Genomic DNA, 17,782 nt, shown 5'->3' with positions numbered 1-17,782 from the left:
CCGCAGGGGGCGCCGTCTCGCCCGTACCCGCTGCGGCGTCGGCGCGTCACTGCGTCACGGCGCGTCTCCTCTAGCGCCGAGGCCCCGCCCCCTGGGCCGCCGAGCCCCTCCCCGGGCCGGAGTCGGACTGGAGTCGCTGGTGCGGCCCCGGGCCTCCCCGTGGTCCTCGGCCTTGTGCGGCTTGCCGCCGCTCGGGAGTCGCTGGTTCGCGGCGGCGCAGGGTTTGTAGGACCTGACACAGCCGACCCCGCTCCACCGGGGAGAGGCGTGTGGGAATCGAGGCTTGACCCCTCCTCTAGTGTCTGGCTCTTTCCGCGAACGTCAAGGGCCACACAGGTTGAAACGAGTTAGAATTCCTTTTTCCTCTCTTTTCTGAGTCAGGACCTCGTATATCCCAGGCTGGCCTCAGACGAGTTGAATATCCACCGTGTGTTGCTGCATTTGTTTTCCGGTTCATCTGTGGTAATTCCTGTGGTGACAGTGCACGTGAGACAGGGCAGTTACCCCTTCCGGAGCTCCCTTTCCAGTCCGTGGGTCTCCACCCGGAAGTGAGGTGGCTGGAGCATTTACTTCGCAGTGGCTTTGGTTTTGCATTCCCACCACAGTGCACAGGTTCCTTTCTCCTCTCTTCGTTCCCGCAGGGCTTGTTACAGCGTTTTGGATTTTCACAGTGGCCATGCTAGGGGTGAGGTGGTCCCTTGTGGTCTTGCTCTGCGATGACTGATGATGTTGAGCTCCTCTCCCTGTGCTCCTGGTCGTCTGCGTGTCTTCCTGGAGGAAGGCTGACTCAAGTCCTAGGCTACTCTGTAGCCAGTTTGTGGTTTCTTTTTACTGCCTGAACCCCTCCTGCAGCGGATTCTGACCCTGATGCTTACGGTGTGCAGATAGGGTCTTATTGTGAAGGCCGTCTTTGTGGATGGACTCCTTGCTCTGCAGAAACTTTTCAGTTCAGTTTCTGCTCTTGCTGAGTCATTGCCAAGAGTGTGAGGCTGTTATCCCCCCCCCCCCAATTTTCTTTTAGGGGATTTATAGGGCTTTGATCTGCTTGATCATCTTTCTGCAGGCAGCAATAAATTTTATTTCCCAGCCTGTTTGATGAGAGACTGCCCTCATACCTCGTGTCTTTTGGCACCTTGAAGGTCATGTACCCATAAATGCAGGGTCTTGTTTCTTATTTCTGGGTTCTTCATTCTGGCCCATTGGTCTTTATGCCAGTGCTGAGTTTGTTAAGTTTATTTATACTTACTTTATTTTCTCTATTGGTACTTTGACCTATTTTAAAGAATTTTATTTTATTTTTGCTGTTTATAACAGTAATGCCGAATTTGCTTTATTCATACCTCTTCGGTGAGTCTGCCATCCTATTTGTGTACAATATGATTGGTTATTTAAACTACCTTTGAAACCTTGGATTATAACAATGACATTGCAATCCCTAAGGTATCACCATGTCCACTGTTTAAAGAAGCTGATATTCACAATGTCCCTTCTATAAGTTTTGCTTTAGATTTCCAGAGTGCTAACGCACATGAAACATCCAAATCTACATAGAATGTTATCACCTATTAGACCATTATGCCACAAGTAAAGCATTTTAAGAGCTGATTTATACCCATGGTTATTCTAACAAATGTCAGAAATTATAAGACAGATTCAGTTAAAAGTAAAATTTTCTATTGCTACATATCATGTATTTTATGAAGTTTTTCTTTTTTTATTTTTGTCTTTTGAGATAAGGTCTCCCTATAACGAATTTGTTTTAATTTTTTATTACTTAACTACATTATTTTCATTGTTTCTTCTGTAATTGTTTAAAGTACTAAGTATAAAGGTTACCTAAAGATTGTTCTTTAGTATCTTACCTTTTCAGGGAGATGGGGCTTGTAGTTTTTTGCATTGTGGTCAGAGAGTTGTTCATTTCTCTTCTCTGGAATGTATTGAGCACTGTGTCACTTTTCCTGGGGCGATGTGAACAACCCTCTGTTCACCCCCAATGTCAGACCAAAGCAGTGATTCCACTGAAGCCTAGCTTGGTGAACCAGTGAATTTATTGGGGTTACATATAGGGGCATGGGTGAGGGCTGCATAACAGGTGTATGGGTGATTCTTGGGCCGCTGCATCACTGAAAGCCTACCTCTGGGATGGACTGCATTCCTGAGCTCTGTTCAACTTGGCCTCTGCTACTGAAGAATTTCCCCTCTCCAGCAGGTGTTTATCACTTATGTAACCTTGGGGAGGGGTCCTGAGTCTTGTAAAAGTTTCATGTACCTCTTGAGCCTCCTGCATTTCTTAGCTTCCTGAGTCTTAGGAGCCTCCTTCCTCCTTCCAGGAAGGAGTGTTTAAATTCAGAACAAGGCTCCGAATGGGTATGCAACAAGGTTTTAAAAATTTGCTTTGTCAGCTGTGGTGGTGCACGCCTTTAGTCCCAGCACTCGGGAGGTGGAGGCAGGCAGATCTCAGTGAGTTAGAAGCCAGCCTGATCTACATAGCAAGTTCCAGGCCAGCTGGGGCTACAGGGAAGTTTTTTTTTTTTTTTGGCCCTTGTGTTTTGGGCCTTTTTTTTTATTATTTTTGGTCTTTTTGAAACAGGGTTTCCCTGTAGCCTCAGCTAGCCTGGAGCTCACTGTGTAGACCAGGCTGGCTTTGAACTCACAGAGATCTGCCTGCCTCTGCCTCCCGAGTGCTGGGACTACAGGTGTGCGCCACCACGCCCAGCTGTATTTATTATTTTTTAATTTATTTGTATAAGTGTATTGTCTGCATGTATGTAAATCACCTGTGTCATGCAGTGCCCATGGAGGTCAGAAGAGGGCGTTGGATCCTCTGGAACTGGAGTTACAGATGGTTGTTAGCCACCATGTAAGTGCTGGGAAATGAACCCAGGTCCTCTGCAAGAACAGCCAGTGCTCTTAAGCACTGAACCATCTCTTCAGCCCTGAGTCCTTGTGTTTTTGACATTTCTATTTTAAAGCTTCTTGCTTCATATAGTTCCAACTCTATTAAGGTGTGCATACAGATTCCACTTTTTTCTTCTTTGAAATTAACGATTTCTTTCCCAGGTACAGTGCTTGTCTGTCACTTTCAACATTTTCTTGCGTGTTACCCCTAGGCCTGTGCTTCCATTTGGGGACCACCATGGCAGGCTGCAGCCTAGACCTTTTTTTGTTTATTTGTTTAGAGACAAGGTCTTTCTTTGTTGCCCAGGCAGGCCTCAAACTCTTCATCCTGCCTCAACCTCTCCAGAAGCTGGGACTATAGGCAATGCTGCCTCCCCACTGTGCTTTTTCTTTTTCTTTTTTTTTCGGGGGTGGGGCGCTCTCTTTTTTAGTGTCTGTTGCAAGTAGTATTACTGTGCCTTCATACAAGCGGATGAGGGAATTTAATGTGTATCTTATGTTTGGGTTTGTTGTAATCTAAGGTGGCTTTTTCCAATTAACGTGCCTTGATTTCCCACCCTAGTGTCCTAACTCGTAAGCTGTCTGTTAGTTTTGTTCTTGTCTCCTCCTCCCCTCCCCTTTTCTCTCCTCTTCTCTCTTCTCTTCTCTCTTTTTTGAGACAGGTTCCTCACTGTACCCCAAGCTGGCCTCAGATCTGCAATTCTCCTGCAGGCATGCACTGCAATGGGCTCTTACCAGTACTTGTACACACATTGTCTATGTCAAGGTTTATTATCACAGCTCCTTCCAAATTGGAATGAGATCTGGTGGCGTGCTCCTGATTCTTAGTTCTTTTTTTAAAAATTTTATTTATTATTAGTGTTTTTATTTTATTTTATTTATTATTTTTATTTTATGTGTATGCATGTATTGCCTGCATGTAGGTAAATGCACCCATGTCGTGCAATGCCCGCGGAGGACAGAAGAGGCTGTCAGATCCCCTGGAACTGGAGTTTCAGACAGTTGTTAGCTGCCATGCAGGTGCTGGGATTCGAACAACCGGTGTTCTTAACTGCTCAGCTGTCTCTCCAGCCTCTTATGTATTATTTTTATTTATGTGTATGTGTGTATTACCTGTGTGTCTGTAAGCGCACCTGTGTTGTGCAGTGCCCATGGGGTCAGAGAGGGCTTAGATTCCCAGGAACTGGAGCTACAGATGGGTGTTAGCTGCTATTTGGGTGCTGGGATTTGAACATGGATCTTCTGCAAGAGCAGCCAGTGCTCTTAACCACTGAGCCATCTCTCCACCCCTCCCTGATTCTTAGTTATGGTAGCTTATGTTTTATTTCATTACAAATACTTGCTTAAAAATTATTCTAAAATGTCATTTTTTTCCTCCCAATAGTATCCTTTCTTTTTTGGGGGGTCTTTTTGAGACAGGGTCTTCCTGTAGCCACAGCTGGCCTGGAACTCTATGGAGACTAGGCTGGCCTTGATCTCACAGAGCTCTGCCAGCCTCTGCCTCCTGATTGCAGGGGATTAAAGGCCTGCAACACCACCCCCAGCTTCTAGTAATATCTTTTTTTTTTTTTTTTGGTTTTTTTGAGACAGGGTCTCCCTGTAGCCCTAGCTGTCCTGGAACTCACTATGTAGACCAGGCTGGCCTTGAACTCACAGAGATCCACCTGCCTCTGCCTCCCAGTGCTGGAATTAACGGTGTGCGCCACCACACCTGGCAGTAATACCTTTATAGTGACTAAATCACCAAACCTTGAAGGGAAAGCAGTGCAGTGCAGAGGGCCTGCAGCCCCGCACTCCACAAGCCCCCCAGCCCCCAGGCAATTCAGAGCTAGTAGAGCCCACACCTGTTCTGTTCTTTGACCTCTCATCTGGGTCTCTAGGATCCTGGCAAACACTGGGGAATTAGGGTTGTGTCTTCTGAGAGCAGGCAGAAGCTCCCCCCTCCCCATGTCCAGAACTCTGTCCGTGGGGGGGGCAGCAGTTCTCCTCTGGATACAGTGAACACAGCTACTGAGCTGAGGGTCAGAGAGGCTGTGCCTCAGGGGAGGGGTCCTCAGGGAGACTTGGAGAGCTAGGTGGTCACCCTCCCTGAGGGTATTGCTCAGGCCACTAGTGCTCTGTGTACTCGTGCATACACTAGGTGTGTCTGCTTGTGTACATGTGTATACACTAGGTATTATGTCTGCTACAGACCCATGCTTGTACATTCCACGCTTTGCTCACCTACTGGAATTCGGGGAGAAGAACCATGAGGTATCCATGACGGCCCTGAGGCTCCTGCAGAGAATGAAGAGGGACTGGATGCACACTGGCCGGCGCCCCTCAGGTCTCTGCGGAGCAGGTACAGCTTGGGCCATGACCTGTTCCTAGGATGGTGTCAGCTTGGTCTGGCAGTCACATTGGCTGGAGGGCCGGGTACTGTGGTAGCAGTTTCTATCCTGACACTTCATGCATGTGTGTATGTATGTTTGGATGTGTGTATGTGCCCATGTATGTGCTAGTTGTCAAATTTGGGACCCCGTGCATGGTGGGCAAGTTGCATCCCAGCCTTTTGCCTTGACCCTTGAGCCACCAAGCCCATGGGTTATGGATTGTGGTTCTAGAGCCTGCTTAGCATAAGAGCTGTGTCCTGAGCCCAGCACCAGCCTGACCTTGAGGGTCCTCAGCCCTCAAAGACTTCTGGCACTTCCTCTGTTGTTGGCCTCTACAGGCTCTGAGGAGGGTGAGGGAACAGCAGGAGCTCTAGTTTCACCCCAGGTTGTTTACTTGGGGTGAATTGTCCTCATTCTCAGAATGGCTGAGATGTCCTCTCATGTAGATGCTGAGCCCCTGCTGGCCAGCAGCAGCAAGGCTCTTCCAGCTGTACCGTACAGATCACAGGCTGTGCTTTGCTCTCAGTGCTTAGACATGTCTAGCTGACCATGGCCTAGACCCAGGGTCCACTGTCCAGGAAGAGCATGAGGCCAGCAGGGCCCTGTTCACTCTGTCACTCCAGGCAAAGGTGTCATAACCTTGTTGGCAGACCCATTTTACCCATGGTCAGCCATCACTAGCCAGAGTTGAATTCTCTGGCTTGCTCGCTCTCATGTGCTCTCTCTCTCTCTCTCTCTCTCGTTTTTTTGAGACAGGGCTGGCCTGGAACTTGCTATGTAGACCAACCTGGCCTCAGTCTCACAGAGATCCACCTGTCTCTGCCTCCTGAGTGTTGGTGTTAAAGACAGGTGCCACCATGCCTGTGTTTTTTTTTTATGTTTATGAGTATTTGAGTGTTTTATGTGCATACATATAAGTGCATCCGTGTTGTGCAACGCATGTAGAGGCCAGAAGAGGTCTGTCAGATCCCCTGGAACTGGGTTAAGGAAGGTTGTTAGCTGCCATGTGGGTGCTGGGAACCAAAACTAGGTCCTCTGGAAGAGCAACCAGTGCTTCTAATCACTGAGCTCTCCCTCCAGCCCTGAATTCTTAGTTCCCATTCATGGATGAGTTTTCTGGTAACTTTTTTTTTTTAACTTTTTTTGTTGTTGGTATTTTTGAGACAGGGTCTCCCTGTAGCTCCAGCTGTCCTGGAACTCACTATGTAGACCAGGCTGGCCTTGAACTCACAGAGGTCCAGTTCCGCCTGCCTCTGCCTCCTGAATGCTGGGATTAAAGGCGTGCACCATCATGCCCAGCTTTTCTAAACTTTTTAAAAAAGATTTATTTTTTATTTTATGTGTATGCATGTATTGCCTGCATGTAGGTAAGTGCAACTGTGTCATGCAATGCCCACGGAGGTCAGAAGAGGGCGTCAGATCCCCTGGAACTGGAGTTACAGACAGTTGTTTAGCTGCCATGTGGGTGATGGGATTCGAACCCAGGTCTTCTGCAAGAATAACCAGTGTTCTTTACCATTGAGCCATCTCTCCAGCCCCAAACATTTTTTTTATTTAATTTAATTTAATTTAATTTTTGTTTTTTGTCTTTTTTAAAATTTTATGTGTATGCATGTATTGCCTGCATGTAGGTAAGTGCACCCATGTTGTGCAATGCCCGTGGAGGTCAGATCTCCTGGAACTGGAATTAGGGACAGTTGTTAGCTGCCATGTGGGTGCTGGGATTCGAACCCAGGTCTTCTGCAAGAACAACTAGTGTTCTTAACTGCTGAGCCATCTCTCTAGCCCCCTGATGACCTTTCTTGCTCCCCCCCCCAGCACTTCTGGTTGCAGCCAGAATGCACGACTTCCGGAGAACCGTCAAAGAAGTCATCAGTGTGGTCAAAGTGTGTGAGTCCACACTACGCAAGAGGTAAGCACTCAAGCTCATTATATGGTGGCTATGGAGCCAGTCTCTTTGTTGGAGGTACTACCCTGGACTGCCCTGCCCTGTGGAAAAGCCCTGCTTTGCACTCTAGTGTCTGCTGAGATTAGTTGACTAGGCTTAGCACACTTACACACTGGAGCAGCATGGGCCACTCCTCATCCCCCTGTTGAGTGTGGCCCATCCTGGGTTTTGAAAGCCCATTGACTTCTTGTGGGAGCTAGAGTCCATTAAGCCCCACCAGGTCTGTTTATCCAGAGGCACACACAGCCATGGCTCTGTGCTCAGCTCCTGTCAGGCTGCCCTCAGCTTATCTGGACAACCTGGACAAGATGATCAAGCTGAGGAATTGCTGGGAAATCTTCGATTGCTGATGTGTGCATCTGAAGTCACAGCATTTGCTGACTGTCTCTGCTGAGGTCATCTGCTATAGCAGCTTGAAGCAGGTGGAATATTGTTTTGCTTTAAGTATTTGGCCTCTAATTATTTTTATTTTATTTATTTATTGTGCGCCTGCGTGTGTATGCATGCCACAGTGCACAAAGAGAGGTCAGAAGCTTGGCAGCAGGCACCTTTACACACTGAGCCATCTTGAAAGCCCCTCTTAATTTTTTTTTCTTTTACACATTTAAAAAATTTATTTGTAGCCGGGCATGCTGATGCACACCTTTAATCCCAGCACTTGGGAGGCAGTGGCAGTGGAATTATTTATTTTTTTCTTACTGTTGTTTTTGAAACAGGATCTTTTTGTCTCAAAAACCCCTAAAAAGGGAGTTTTGGAGTGATGGCTCAGTGGTTAAAAGCACTGGCTGCTCTTGCAGAGGACCCTGGTTTAGATCCCAGCACCCACATGGTGCCTAACAACTGTCTATAACTCCTGTTCCAGGGGATCCAAGACCCTCTTCTTACCTCCTTGGGTATTGCATGACTTGGGTGCACTCAGGTGCATGCCAGCAATACCAGGTGTGGTGGCGCACGCCTTTAATCCCAGCACTCGGGAGGCAGAGGCAGGCAGATCTTTGTGAGTTTGAGGCCAGCCAGCCTGGTCTACATAGCAAGTTCCAGAACAGCTGGGGCTACAGGGAGACCCTGTCTCAAAAAGCCCCTGATGGCCAGTGGCAGCAAGGCTCTTCCAGCCGCACCATACAGATTACAGGCTGTGCTTTGCTCTCAGTGCTTAGACATGTCTAGCTGACGGTGGTCTTTTTGAGACAGGGTCGCCCTGTAGCCCCAACTGGTCTAGAACTCGCTATGTAGATCAGGCTGGCCTTGAGCTCACAGAACTCTGCCTCCCAAGTGCTGGGATTAAAGGCGTGTGCTATCACACCTGGCTAAGAAAATCTTTCTTTCAAAAAAACAAAAAAATTGGGCCAGGCGTGGTAGCACATGCCTTTAATCCCAGCACTTGGGCAGCAGAGACACGAAGATCTCAGTGAGTTCAAGGCCAGCCTGGTCTACATAGTGAGTTCCAGGACAGCTGGCGCTACGGGGAAACCCTGTCCCAAAAAGACCAAAAAAAAACCCACAAAAACAAAAAAAAAATAATTTTACGTGTGAGTGGTTAGGTAGATGTGCATACCAAGGATTGACCTCAGGTTATCCAATTTGGCACTCTTACCTCCTGAGCCATCTTGCTGGGCCTAAAATTGTTTTATTAAACCTTTTAGCCAAGCATGGTGGTACACTCCTGGAATCCAGCACTAGGGAACTCTAGAGGTAGGCGAATCAAGAGGTCAAGGTCAAGTTACAGTAAGATCAAAGCTAGCCTGGGTACACGAGACCCTGTCTCATAGAAACAAAATGAACAAACAAAAATTAGTTAGCAGTGGTGTATACCTGTATTCCTAGTGGGGCGGGGAGACGTGAAGATCAAGAGTTAATGGTCAGACGTCAAGGTGGCTCAGTGAGTAAAGGCACTTGCCTTTGCTGCCAAGCCTGACACCTGAATTCAGTCCCAGGACCCACAAGGTGGAAGGAGAGAACCGACTCCCAAAAGTTGCCTTCTGACTTCCACATGCATGCAGTGGCATACACTCTGTGGAATTCATGAGCCCACACACACATAAACACGAATGAATGAATGAATGAATGAATTAATGAATGAAGTAAAATTTTTAAAAAGACTTCACCTTGAAGTCATCCTCAGACACATAATGACATTAAAGCCACCCTGAGCTACATAAGACCCTGTTTCAAACAAACAAACCTAATTTTGAAAATTGTATAAAATACAGAAAAGAGGGGCTGGAGAGATGGCTCAGCAGTTAAAAGTACTAGCTGCTCCCAGAAGGCTTGGGTTCTGTTCCCAGCACCCATACAGTGTTAACAACTGTCTATAATTTCAATTCCAGGGGATCCGATGCCCTGGGTTTGTTTACATGTGGTATACTTATCTGCAGGCAAAAAATTCATACACATAAAAGTAAATAACTAGAAAATATTTTATATGTTTATGTGTGTATATTATATATATTTATATATATATATATATACATATATATATATATGCAGAAAAGAACACTTTGGCCGTGGCTTATTGGGCAGAACACCAGTCTAGCATGCCAGAGGCCATGGGTCCAATCCGCAGCACCACCTAAAATGGAATGGTGGAAGCACACAGGCCTGTGACATGATTTTGGCCACTCCAGAGGTGGACGCTGAAGAGCAGCACTTCAGTGTTATCCTCGCTTTAGAGAACTTGACCCCACTTGGGCTATATGAGTCTCTTGTCTCAGAACAACAGGAGAAAAGTTAGATCTTTCCAAAGGCTAAAAGTACCTGCTGCCAAGCCTGACAACGTGTACTGTGGCTTACATGCATACTTATGCTGCAACCCCCTCCCTCCCCTGAAAATAAAGTGTAATTTTTTTTTTTTTTTTTGGTCTTTTTGAGACAGGGTCTCCCTGTAGCCCCAGTTGTCCTGGAACTCACTGTGTAGACCAGGCTGGCCTTGAACTCACAAAGATCTGCCTGCCTCTGCCTCCTAAGTGCTAGGATTAAAGGCATGTGCCACCATGTCTGGCTATAATTTTTTTTTTTTAATTTAAGAAAATGCAGCCAGGCCAGCCTGGGCTACATAGCAAGACTCTGTCTCAGTTCATTAAAAAAAAAGAATGCCAGGGCTGGAGGGATGGCTCAGCAGTGAAGAGCACTGACTGCTTCTGCAGAGGACCCGAGTTTGATTCCCAGCACCCACGTGGTGGCTACAAACCGTCCTTAACTCCAGTTCCAGGGGAATCCGAAGCACTCTTCTGACCTCTGAGGCATTGCATGACACGGGTGCACTCACATACATGCAGGCAGTACACTCATACACATAAAAAAAAGACCAAAAAGAAAGAGAGAGAAAAACTGATAATATTTAAATTGTATCGGTAGTCACAGAAGTGCCCAGGCCCACATTACGGGGTAGGTGAAGAATGGCCAGGCTCCTCCTCACAGGGCCTCCTAAGACTCTTCTCTTAGGACCCAGGGTAGGTACGCAGAAGCAATGAGGGTGCCGTGGGCTGTTCTCTTGATTCTCTGCCTTAGGCTCACAGAATTTGAAGACACCCCCACCAGTCAGCTCACCATTGACGAGTTCATGAAGATTGACCTGGAGGAGGAATGTGACCCTCCCTCGTACACAGCTGGACAGAGGAAGCTGCGGATGAAGCAGGTGGCTCTGCCCTCCCATCATCACTTGGGTTTCCAAGAGCATTTGTGCTCTAACATCTCATCTGTTGAGCTCTCCAGGCTGCTAACTTGGTCTTCATCAGGCCTTGAGAAAGGGTTTGGGGGTGTGCCATGGATGGAGCCTCTAAGCACTGTCCATACTGGGACTGGCGGCCAGCTTTCCATCCCTGGCCCGCTGAGCCCATCCCCACAGCCACACTTTAGCTCTGGTTTGTTCTATAACACTAGACTGTAAAGTGAATTCCATAAGTGATGTATGCTTTAGAATACGCCGAAAGTCTGAGAAGAAACCAGATGCTGTTTCCCTACCCCAGGTAGCAGCTCCTACAGCTGGACCTCCTTTCATCGTCACTGGGCTCATGGCTGTGGGGTCACATGGCCAAGACTGCTTGGCAGGGGAGGGCAGAAGACCAGAGGTGGGCTGTAGCTGAGCTTTGGGACCACAGGGAATTCCAGGTGTTAAGTTCTTGGTTGCTGAGGAAGGCTGCTCTGTCCAGGGCCACGTGTGTGGTATAGAAGGAGGGGCCAGGCCTACAGTTCAGTTCTGACCTATGGCATTCCACAGCCTGACCAATAGTGACGCATTGGACATTTGACCCCTTACCAAATGCCCCCCTTGTTTTTCAGCTGGAACAAGTCCTGTCAAAAAAGCTGGAGGAAGTTGAAGGTAACCAGCCAGTTCTCATACATGGCTTCCCTTTTGGTAGAAAAATTGATGTGCTTACCTTTTGCTTTAACTTGTCACTTTAGGTGAGATATCCAGTTACCAGGACGCCATTGAAATTGAGCTAGAAAACAGCCGGCCAAAGGCAAAGGGAGCCCTTGCCAACTTGTCAAAGGATGGTGAGTCCTCCCTGCTCTCATGGGCCTTGAGGGCTCTAGGCCGGCACCCCTCTTGACTGTTCCTACTGGCTGCTCCATGACTGCATCCCAGGCTACTGGTCTCCTGGACAGAAGCACTAAACTGCACATCCAGCTGCTTCCAGGATGTCCACCTCTGCCTACCCACCTGCTGGCTGCAGGAGCGTCCCAGCCCTGCATGTTGTACTGTGGGTGGTTCTGTTGGCATTAGTCTAGGCAGCTCTCAGAACCATGGTTGTGCCAGGTGTAAGCATACAGCCCATGAATTCAGACTGTGGAGCAGGTGATGCTCTTGCTCCTGGCTCCTGCCTTTGTGGTGTTGCCGCCGCCCCCATCCCCACCCCCACCGCTGCAAACTTCTGGTTTCCAGTCTGGGGCTTTTCAGAGCTGCTATAGCCATTCATGTTACTAGACAAATCTCTTCTGGGCTGTACAGAATGAAAGCACAGTTCCCGTTTCCTTCCTTGGCACTGGTCTGTGGAGGCTGCTCTGGGCCTGGTGCGAGATACACACTGTGTATCCCTGTGGTTGCTTCCTGTGCGCTCCAGTTTGGGGTTCAGGGTGCTTCCTGCACTTGAAGCAGCCTGGGCTATATGCATCCCCTACTCTTTGCCCAACCTGTGCCATGCTAGGCAAGTGACATCCAGGAGCACGTGTATGGCTCCTTGTGCTTCAGTTTTTGCAGACACGTGTTCATATCCCATGTTCACTTTAGGACCACCTTGTCTGCCCCTCTCCAGCCCACTTAGCGCCTCTTGTTTCCTTCATCCTCCTTTCCCAGCTCCTTCTGCCCTCCAGGTCACCTGCCTGGCTTCTCCGCTGCTGTGTGCACGGGGGGCAGTGAGCTCCCTGTGAGCTCTCTGCTGTTTCCAGTTTCTTGTTCTCAAGACAGCTCCTCTCATCCACAATGAGGGAGCTTTGAAAATTCTGGGATGAAGTGTATTCTATTCTGACGTGTTGGTATGCTGGATAGCTTTCGTTGTCAACTTCACATACCTCAGAGAATTGCCTCTGTCAGGCTGGCCTGTGGGCGTGTCAGTGAGGCATTTTCTTGATTTCTGGGTGATATGGGAAGGCCCAGCCCACTGTGGGTGGTGCCAGCCTTGGGTAGGTCTTGGGTTATATAAGAAAGCAGGCTGAGTACAGGCCAGGGGAGCAAGCCAGTAAGCAGTGCTCCTCCATGGTCTCTGTTTGAGCTCCTGCCTCCAGGTTCCTGCCCTGAGCTCCTGCCCTGACTTCCCTCAGTGATGAACTGTCACTTGAATATATAAGATGCAATAGGACCCTTTCCTCCCCACGTTGCTTTTGATCAGTGAGTGTTCTTTCACAGCAATAGAAAGTAACTAGGAGAGTTGGTAACTTCTGCTTGCCCTGTGCAATGACCAGGAAGCCCTGCTGGTGTATCCCTTAGTATGGTTCCTGGGCATGGACATGCAGGGAGGTATCTTGTGTCCTGGGCAGGAAGGTGGGGCTGGACTTTCACTGTTGGTGTGCATTGGAGCCTCCACATCTGGAGCCTTCAGAGCTTTGGTTTTCCCTCACTTTGATCTCACCTGTGGCACCTCATATATGCAGAGGTGGCCACCACCTGCTGTCTGTGACACCTGGCCACCCTCAGGCTTCGGGTGCACGTAGGCCAAAGTGTCATTGTATCTCTGCTTGTCCTCTTCTGTTACTCTGTCCACTTGGGGAGCAGCTCCCAACACAGCAGAGTCCAGGCTTAGTGGCTTGATTTGACCTGGAAAGCTCTTCGTCTCACAGTGGTTTGAATAAGCTGTTCTGCTTTTTGTGGAGTCCTCTGGACCTTTGTCTGGGCTTCTCTTCTAATGTCTTTTATGTAATTTTTCATACCTCTGTTTCTTTTTACAATTTTTTTATATATTTATTTTTATTTTATGTGTATGAGTGTTTTGCCTGCATGTCTGTAAGTATACTCATGTCATGCCATACCCATGGAGGCCAAAAGAGGACATCTGATCCCCAGAACTAGAGTTATAGACTGTTGTTAGCTGCTGTGTGGGTGCTATGAACTGAACCCAAGTCTTCTGCAAGAGCAGCTAGTGCTCTTAACCACTGAGCCATCTTTCCAGACTCTACCTCTGTTCCTTGAACAATGTCTGCTTATACCTACTCTATGTTATAAAGCAAGCGTGTTCCTTCACACATCCTGTCTTTAGGGCATGGCAGAAATCTGCTAGGCACAGGCACGGTATTCTGGCTCAGGCTATGCAGGTTCTGGGTAGAGTTGTGGTTTTTTTCTTGGACAGTAGGGGAATCACACAGAACCTTAGGGCAGAGGAGCTAGGGGCTGTTGTGAGGTAGATTCGGGAGATACTTGTTGGGAATGTGGCAACACTTAGGTGGTCCTTTGGGAGGCTTCGTCTTGCTTGCCAGGGGCTATTTAGAGTTCAGGGGCCTCAAGACCTGGAACAGCCTGACCTCCTGTGAAGATAAGCCTGACCTTCAGAAGGATCTTCCTTCTCTTCCCCGAGGGAAGCACGTGTGAAGACTGGAGCATCCCAGGATGCCCAGTGCTGACCCTGCTCTTGAGGCGGTGCTTAGAGAGTCTCTGGATCAGAGAGATGCATCCAGACGTATCTTTCAGATCAGGCATCAGGAGATGTGATGCCTACACTGCAGGTTATACATGGTTCAAAAGCATCTTCGGCTTTTGAGCTTTGACTGGACATGACTGGTGTGAGGTGACCAAGCCTACATCACAGTCACAGTGATTCCAGACCTTTCACTACCACTGTCCTCATGTCCTTTGTGATGGGGAATGCCCCCTTCCCTGACCCAGGCTTCCACTGGCTACTTTCTGCCACTAAATTAATGGTCTTTTTCTAGACCATCTAGAAGCCACTTTGATGGACGTGTTGTGTGCCCTCGTCTTTCCTCAGCATTGTTTTGTGTTCCCGTCAATAGCTTGTCCTGTTACAGGTGTAGTTGCCATGAGTCTGCTGGGGTTGCTTCACACTCTTCTCTTGAGGATGTCTGAGTTAGTTTTCATTGTGGACATTTCCAGATGAACTTGTATGCGGTCTCTGTGGACATTTACTCCCTTTGTAGTGCCAGAGGAGTGGAATTGCTGGGTCTGTGGAAGGCAGTGGTCCAGATGGTTTGCACAGTGGCCATCACCACCCTCCCACTGGCAGCGTTGATGAGCCCTGTGCCTCCTTCCTCTGACGAGGACACCACTGTTTGGTGTGGGTCCTCAGCAGCCACCCTGCTCTTCTTGGCTTCGTTTGAGTTTGCCTGAGGGTTCCTTGGTGTTGCTGTGTGCGTCTTGCAGGCGCGGGTCACACTGCTGGGCGGGTCCCTGGCTCTCCGCAGCTGCCCGGGAAGTGCAGGTGAGTCTGTAGGTCGGTGGGCCCGTGCCGGGCGCTGGCGGCTCTGTGGGTCGCTGCCAGCTGCTGGGCAGGTTCTGCGCCAAGCTGCCGGACGCTCCCTCTGTGCACGTGATCCGTTGGCCACCGGATCGTGAGGGGAGGTGCAGGAACGGCGAACGCAAGATCTTCGCGAGTGGTTGTTGACGGAAGGCTAGCCCCCTCCGGGGAGACTGAATCACAGGCTGGTAACACAGGATACAGCTCCAGACAAGTTCAGTGATACAGCTTCGCTTTATTGGGGTGAAACCAGAAGATTTATAGTGTGGAGGCAGTAGCAAAAGCCTCAGTTGATAGGTGCTCTGTAGGATGCTTTATTTACATATGGCGGTGGGCTTCTATGCTGTCAGACAGTGCCTGATTATCACATAGGAAAAACCTGGCAGTTTCTATGCCAGAGGTCATGTATCTGTGGCGGCCACTTCAAAGGTGAGTCAGGAAGAAAGTAGGAGGCGCCCTGCTGGAAAGGGGAGTCTCTGCATAAAAACGCTGAGCCCCTTGGGCTATCCGGACATGGAGAGACTGCGACCCAAACAGCAGGGGTCCCCAACACTTGGCACGTCCTCCCTGTTCTGCACTCCGGGTGTCCTCTGTGCCAGTCTGGCAGGTCTGTCTTTTGCCCATTTTTAGGTGAGTTCTGTGTTTGCTGGTTGTGGGAACTCTTTCTTGACATGCTCTAGACTGGCCTTTCAGATATGTCCCTAGAGAAATTGTGGTTCACCTTTGTCCTGACAGTGTCTTTCACAGGCAGACATTTGTAAGTTACTCAAAAATGTTAATCATTCAGAGTCCATTTATCTGTGTTTTATGGGTTCTGTTTGAGTGTCATTGAGGGTGTTTTTGCCTACATCACAGACACTTTGTCTTTCCTAAGCATTCTTACACTCTCAGCTCTCACATGGAAGCTAGACTTAGCATTCTGCGTGAGGAATGCTCAGGCCATTCTTAAATGTAGGTGCTCGTCACCGTTTGCTGGCAGGATTATGCTTTCTCTCCCGCAGAAAAAGGCTTGCTCTTTGGTCATTTTTGTGTTCGTAGTTATTTTGCAGCTTTGCAAAAGTGTTTCTGTTACAAAAGTGGGCTCTCTCTGGCTTTCTGCCTGGTTGACAGGTCGTGTGCGAATCGTGTGTCCCTAGGCTCTGGTGAGGACGCAACATCCAGTCCATTTGGTGAGGAGGACACCGAGGATGAAGAGCTGGAGGCTGCCGCCAGCCACATGAACAAGGACTTTTACCGAGAAATCCTGGGGGACAGTGGCGGCTTGGAGGCAGCAGAAGACCTTGAGGAGGGCAACAGGCCCCTGGCCCTAGAGTCCCTGCTTGGCCCCCTGCCCACAGCAGCCAGCCTGGGCATCTCCGACTCCATCCGCGAGTGCATCTCCTCCCCAAGTGGGGACCCTAGTGAGTGCTCCGGGACAGGAGGAGGTTTTCAGTCCAAATGGTCCTTGCCAAGGACTGGACTAAAAACGCCTTGTTCCAGAAGGGTGGGCTTGGGTGACATGGGTCATTGATCCCTGGGTGCTGTGGTTTAGTTTTTGTCATGATAAAATATCCTGATAAAAAGAAACTGGTAACTGAGGAGAGGTAGAGTCTTATTTGGCTTACAATTCTGGGTTCCAGTCAGGGAAGTCAGGGCAGGAACTCAAGCAGCTGGTCACATCACATCCGCAGTATCTATAGAGCAAAGAGAATAAATGCATCATTACTTGCCTCATCTAGCTTTCTCCTGTCTTATAGTTCAGGACCCCCTGCCTAGGGAGTAGTACCCCCCACGATAGGCTGTGTCTTCCTACAGGAATTAACAGTCACAACAGTTCCCCATATCTATGCGCACAGAGCAGCCTGACACAGACCATTTCTCAATTGAGACTCTTCCCAGGTGATTCTAAACTGTAGTATCTAAAACTAACCATCACACTGGGTAAGAGCTGGGTGACTGGGTGTGTGCCAGCACCCTCAGATGCCAGCAGTCTTGAGCCTTGTCACTGGCACAGGCTCCCCTCGGCTCCACTGCATTGGCCGTCGGCTTATGGCCTGGGTCTCTACCAAAGATTGAGAGGATGTCTGGCATGGCCTGGCGTCATGCAAGTGGGAGGGACCAGGTCATTCCTGGGAAAGCCTGGGTTGAGGTGCATCTCCATTGACAGTGTCACCTCATGAGCTTGCACATGGACAGTAGTGAGATGCTGTTGAACAGGGATCAGTTCTCTCTGCAGCCCCATAGCATCCCCACTGCTTCTTGCCCTTTCCCCTCTTTAAAGCGTGTGTGTGTGTGTGTGTGTGTGTGTGTGTGTGTGTGTCACCATCCCTGTAATCTGATGCTGCCTCTTGGCCAGGTGCAGACTTGACCTTTGCAAGAGGGAAGGGCTCTGAAAAGGATGGGGCCTATGAGAGGTGGCCTCTCAGTCACTGGAAAGATGCTTCTCATGTGGGCTGCGCACACAGGACAGCTGGGTGTCTGCTCTTGAGGAAGCAGGTGCTGCATAGTAGTGCAAAGGAAACGGCAGCCTTAGCACAGGGACCCCAGAGCAGGGAGAGCAAGGGGAGCAGAGCAGCTCAGAGGCTTCAGGGTGTCATCTGACCACTGAAGAATCACCTCAGGGCCTCAGCCTTGAGAGATGACATAGAGCACCTCAGAGCCTGGCTGTGTGGGCCAAGTGGCCGCCC

General features: G+C 49.1%; 1 protein-coding gene across 5 annotated transcripts in view; it reads left to right on the top strand.

Annotated features, from left to right (window-relative positions):
• The window catches only part of Brf1 (BRF1 RNA polymerase III transcription initiation factor subunit), a 50,152-nt gene that overhangs the window by 23,881 nt on the left and 8,489 nt on the right, over window positions 1-17,782 (top strand). For 2 of the 5 annotated variants that reach the window (XM_008856376.3, XM_008856378.3), the window contains exons 6-11: window positions 5,090-5,239; window positions 7,089-7,182; window positions 10,726-10,852; window positions 11,497-11,536; window positions 11,620-11,712; window positions 16,253-16,516. In XM_008856376.3, coding sequence (XP_008854598.1) covers window positions 5,090-5,239; window positions 7,089-7,182; window positions 10,726-10,852; window positions 11,497-11,536; window positions 11,620-11,712; window positions 16,253-16,516 — 768 coding nt within the window. Of the gene's footprint in view, window positions 1-64; window positions 337-625; window positions 2,210-5,089; window positions 5,240-7,088; window positions 7,183-10,725; window positions 10,853-11,496; window positions 11,537-11,619; window positions 11,713-16,252; window positions 16,517-17,782 lie in introns of those variants that run through there. The other 3 variants (XM_017795182.2, XM_029557844.1, XM_008856377.3) reach the window with 3 other exon arrangements.

This window comes from Nannospalax galili, unplaced genomic scaffold (genome assembly GCF_000622305.1).
Source record: "Nannospalax galili isolate Female #2095 unplaced genomic scaffold, S.galili_v1.0 scaffold68, whole genome shotgun sequence".
Classification (NCBI taxonomy): domain Eukaryota; kingdom Metazoa; phylum Chordata; class Mammalia; order Rodentia; family Spalacidae; genus Nannospalax; species Nannospalax galili.
The sequence above is the reverse complement of the archived record's forward strand: the minus strand, read 5'-3'. Positions and strand labels throughout refer to the sequence as shown.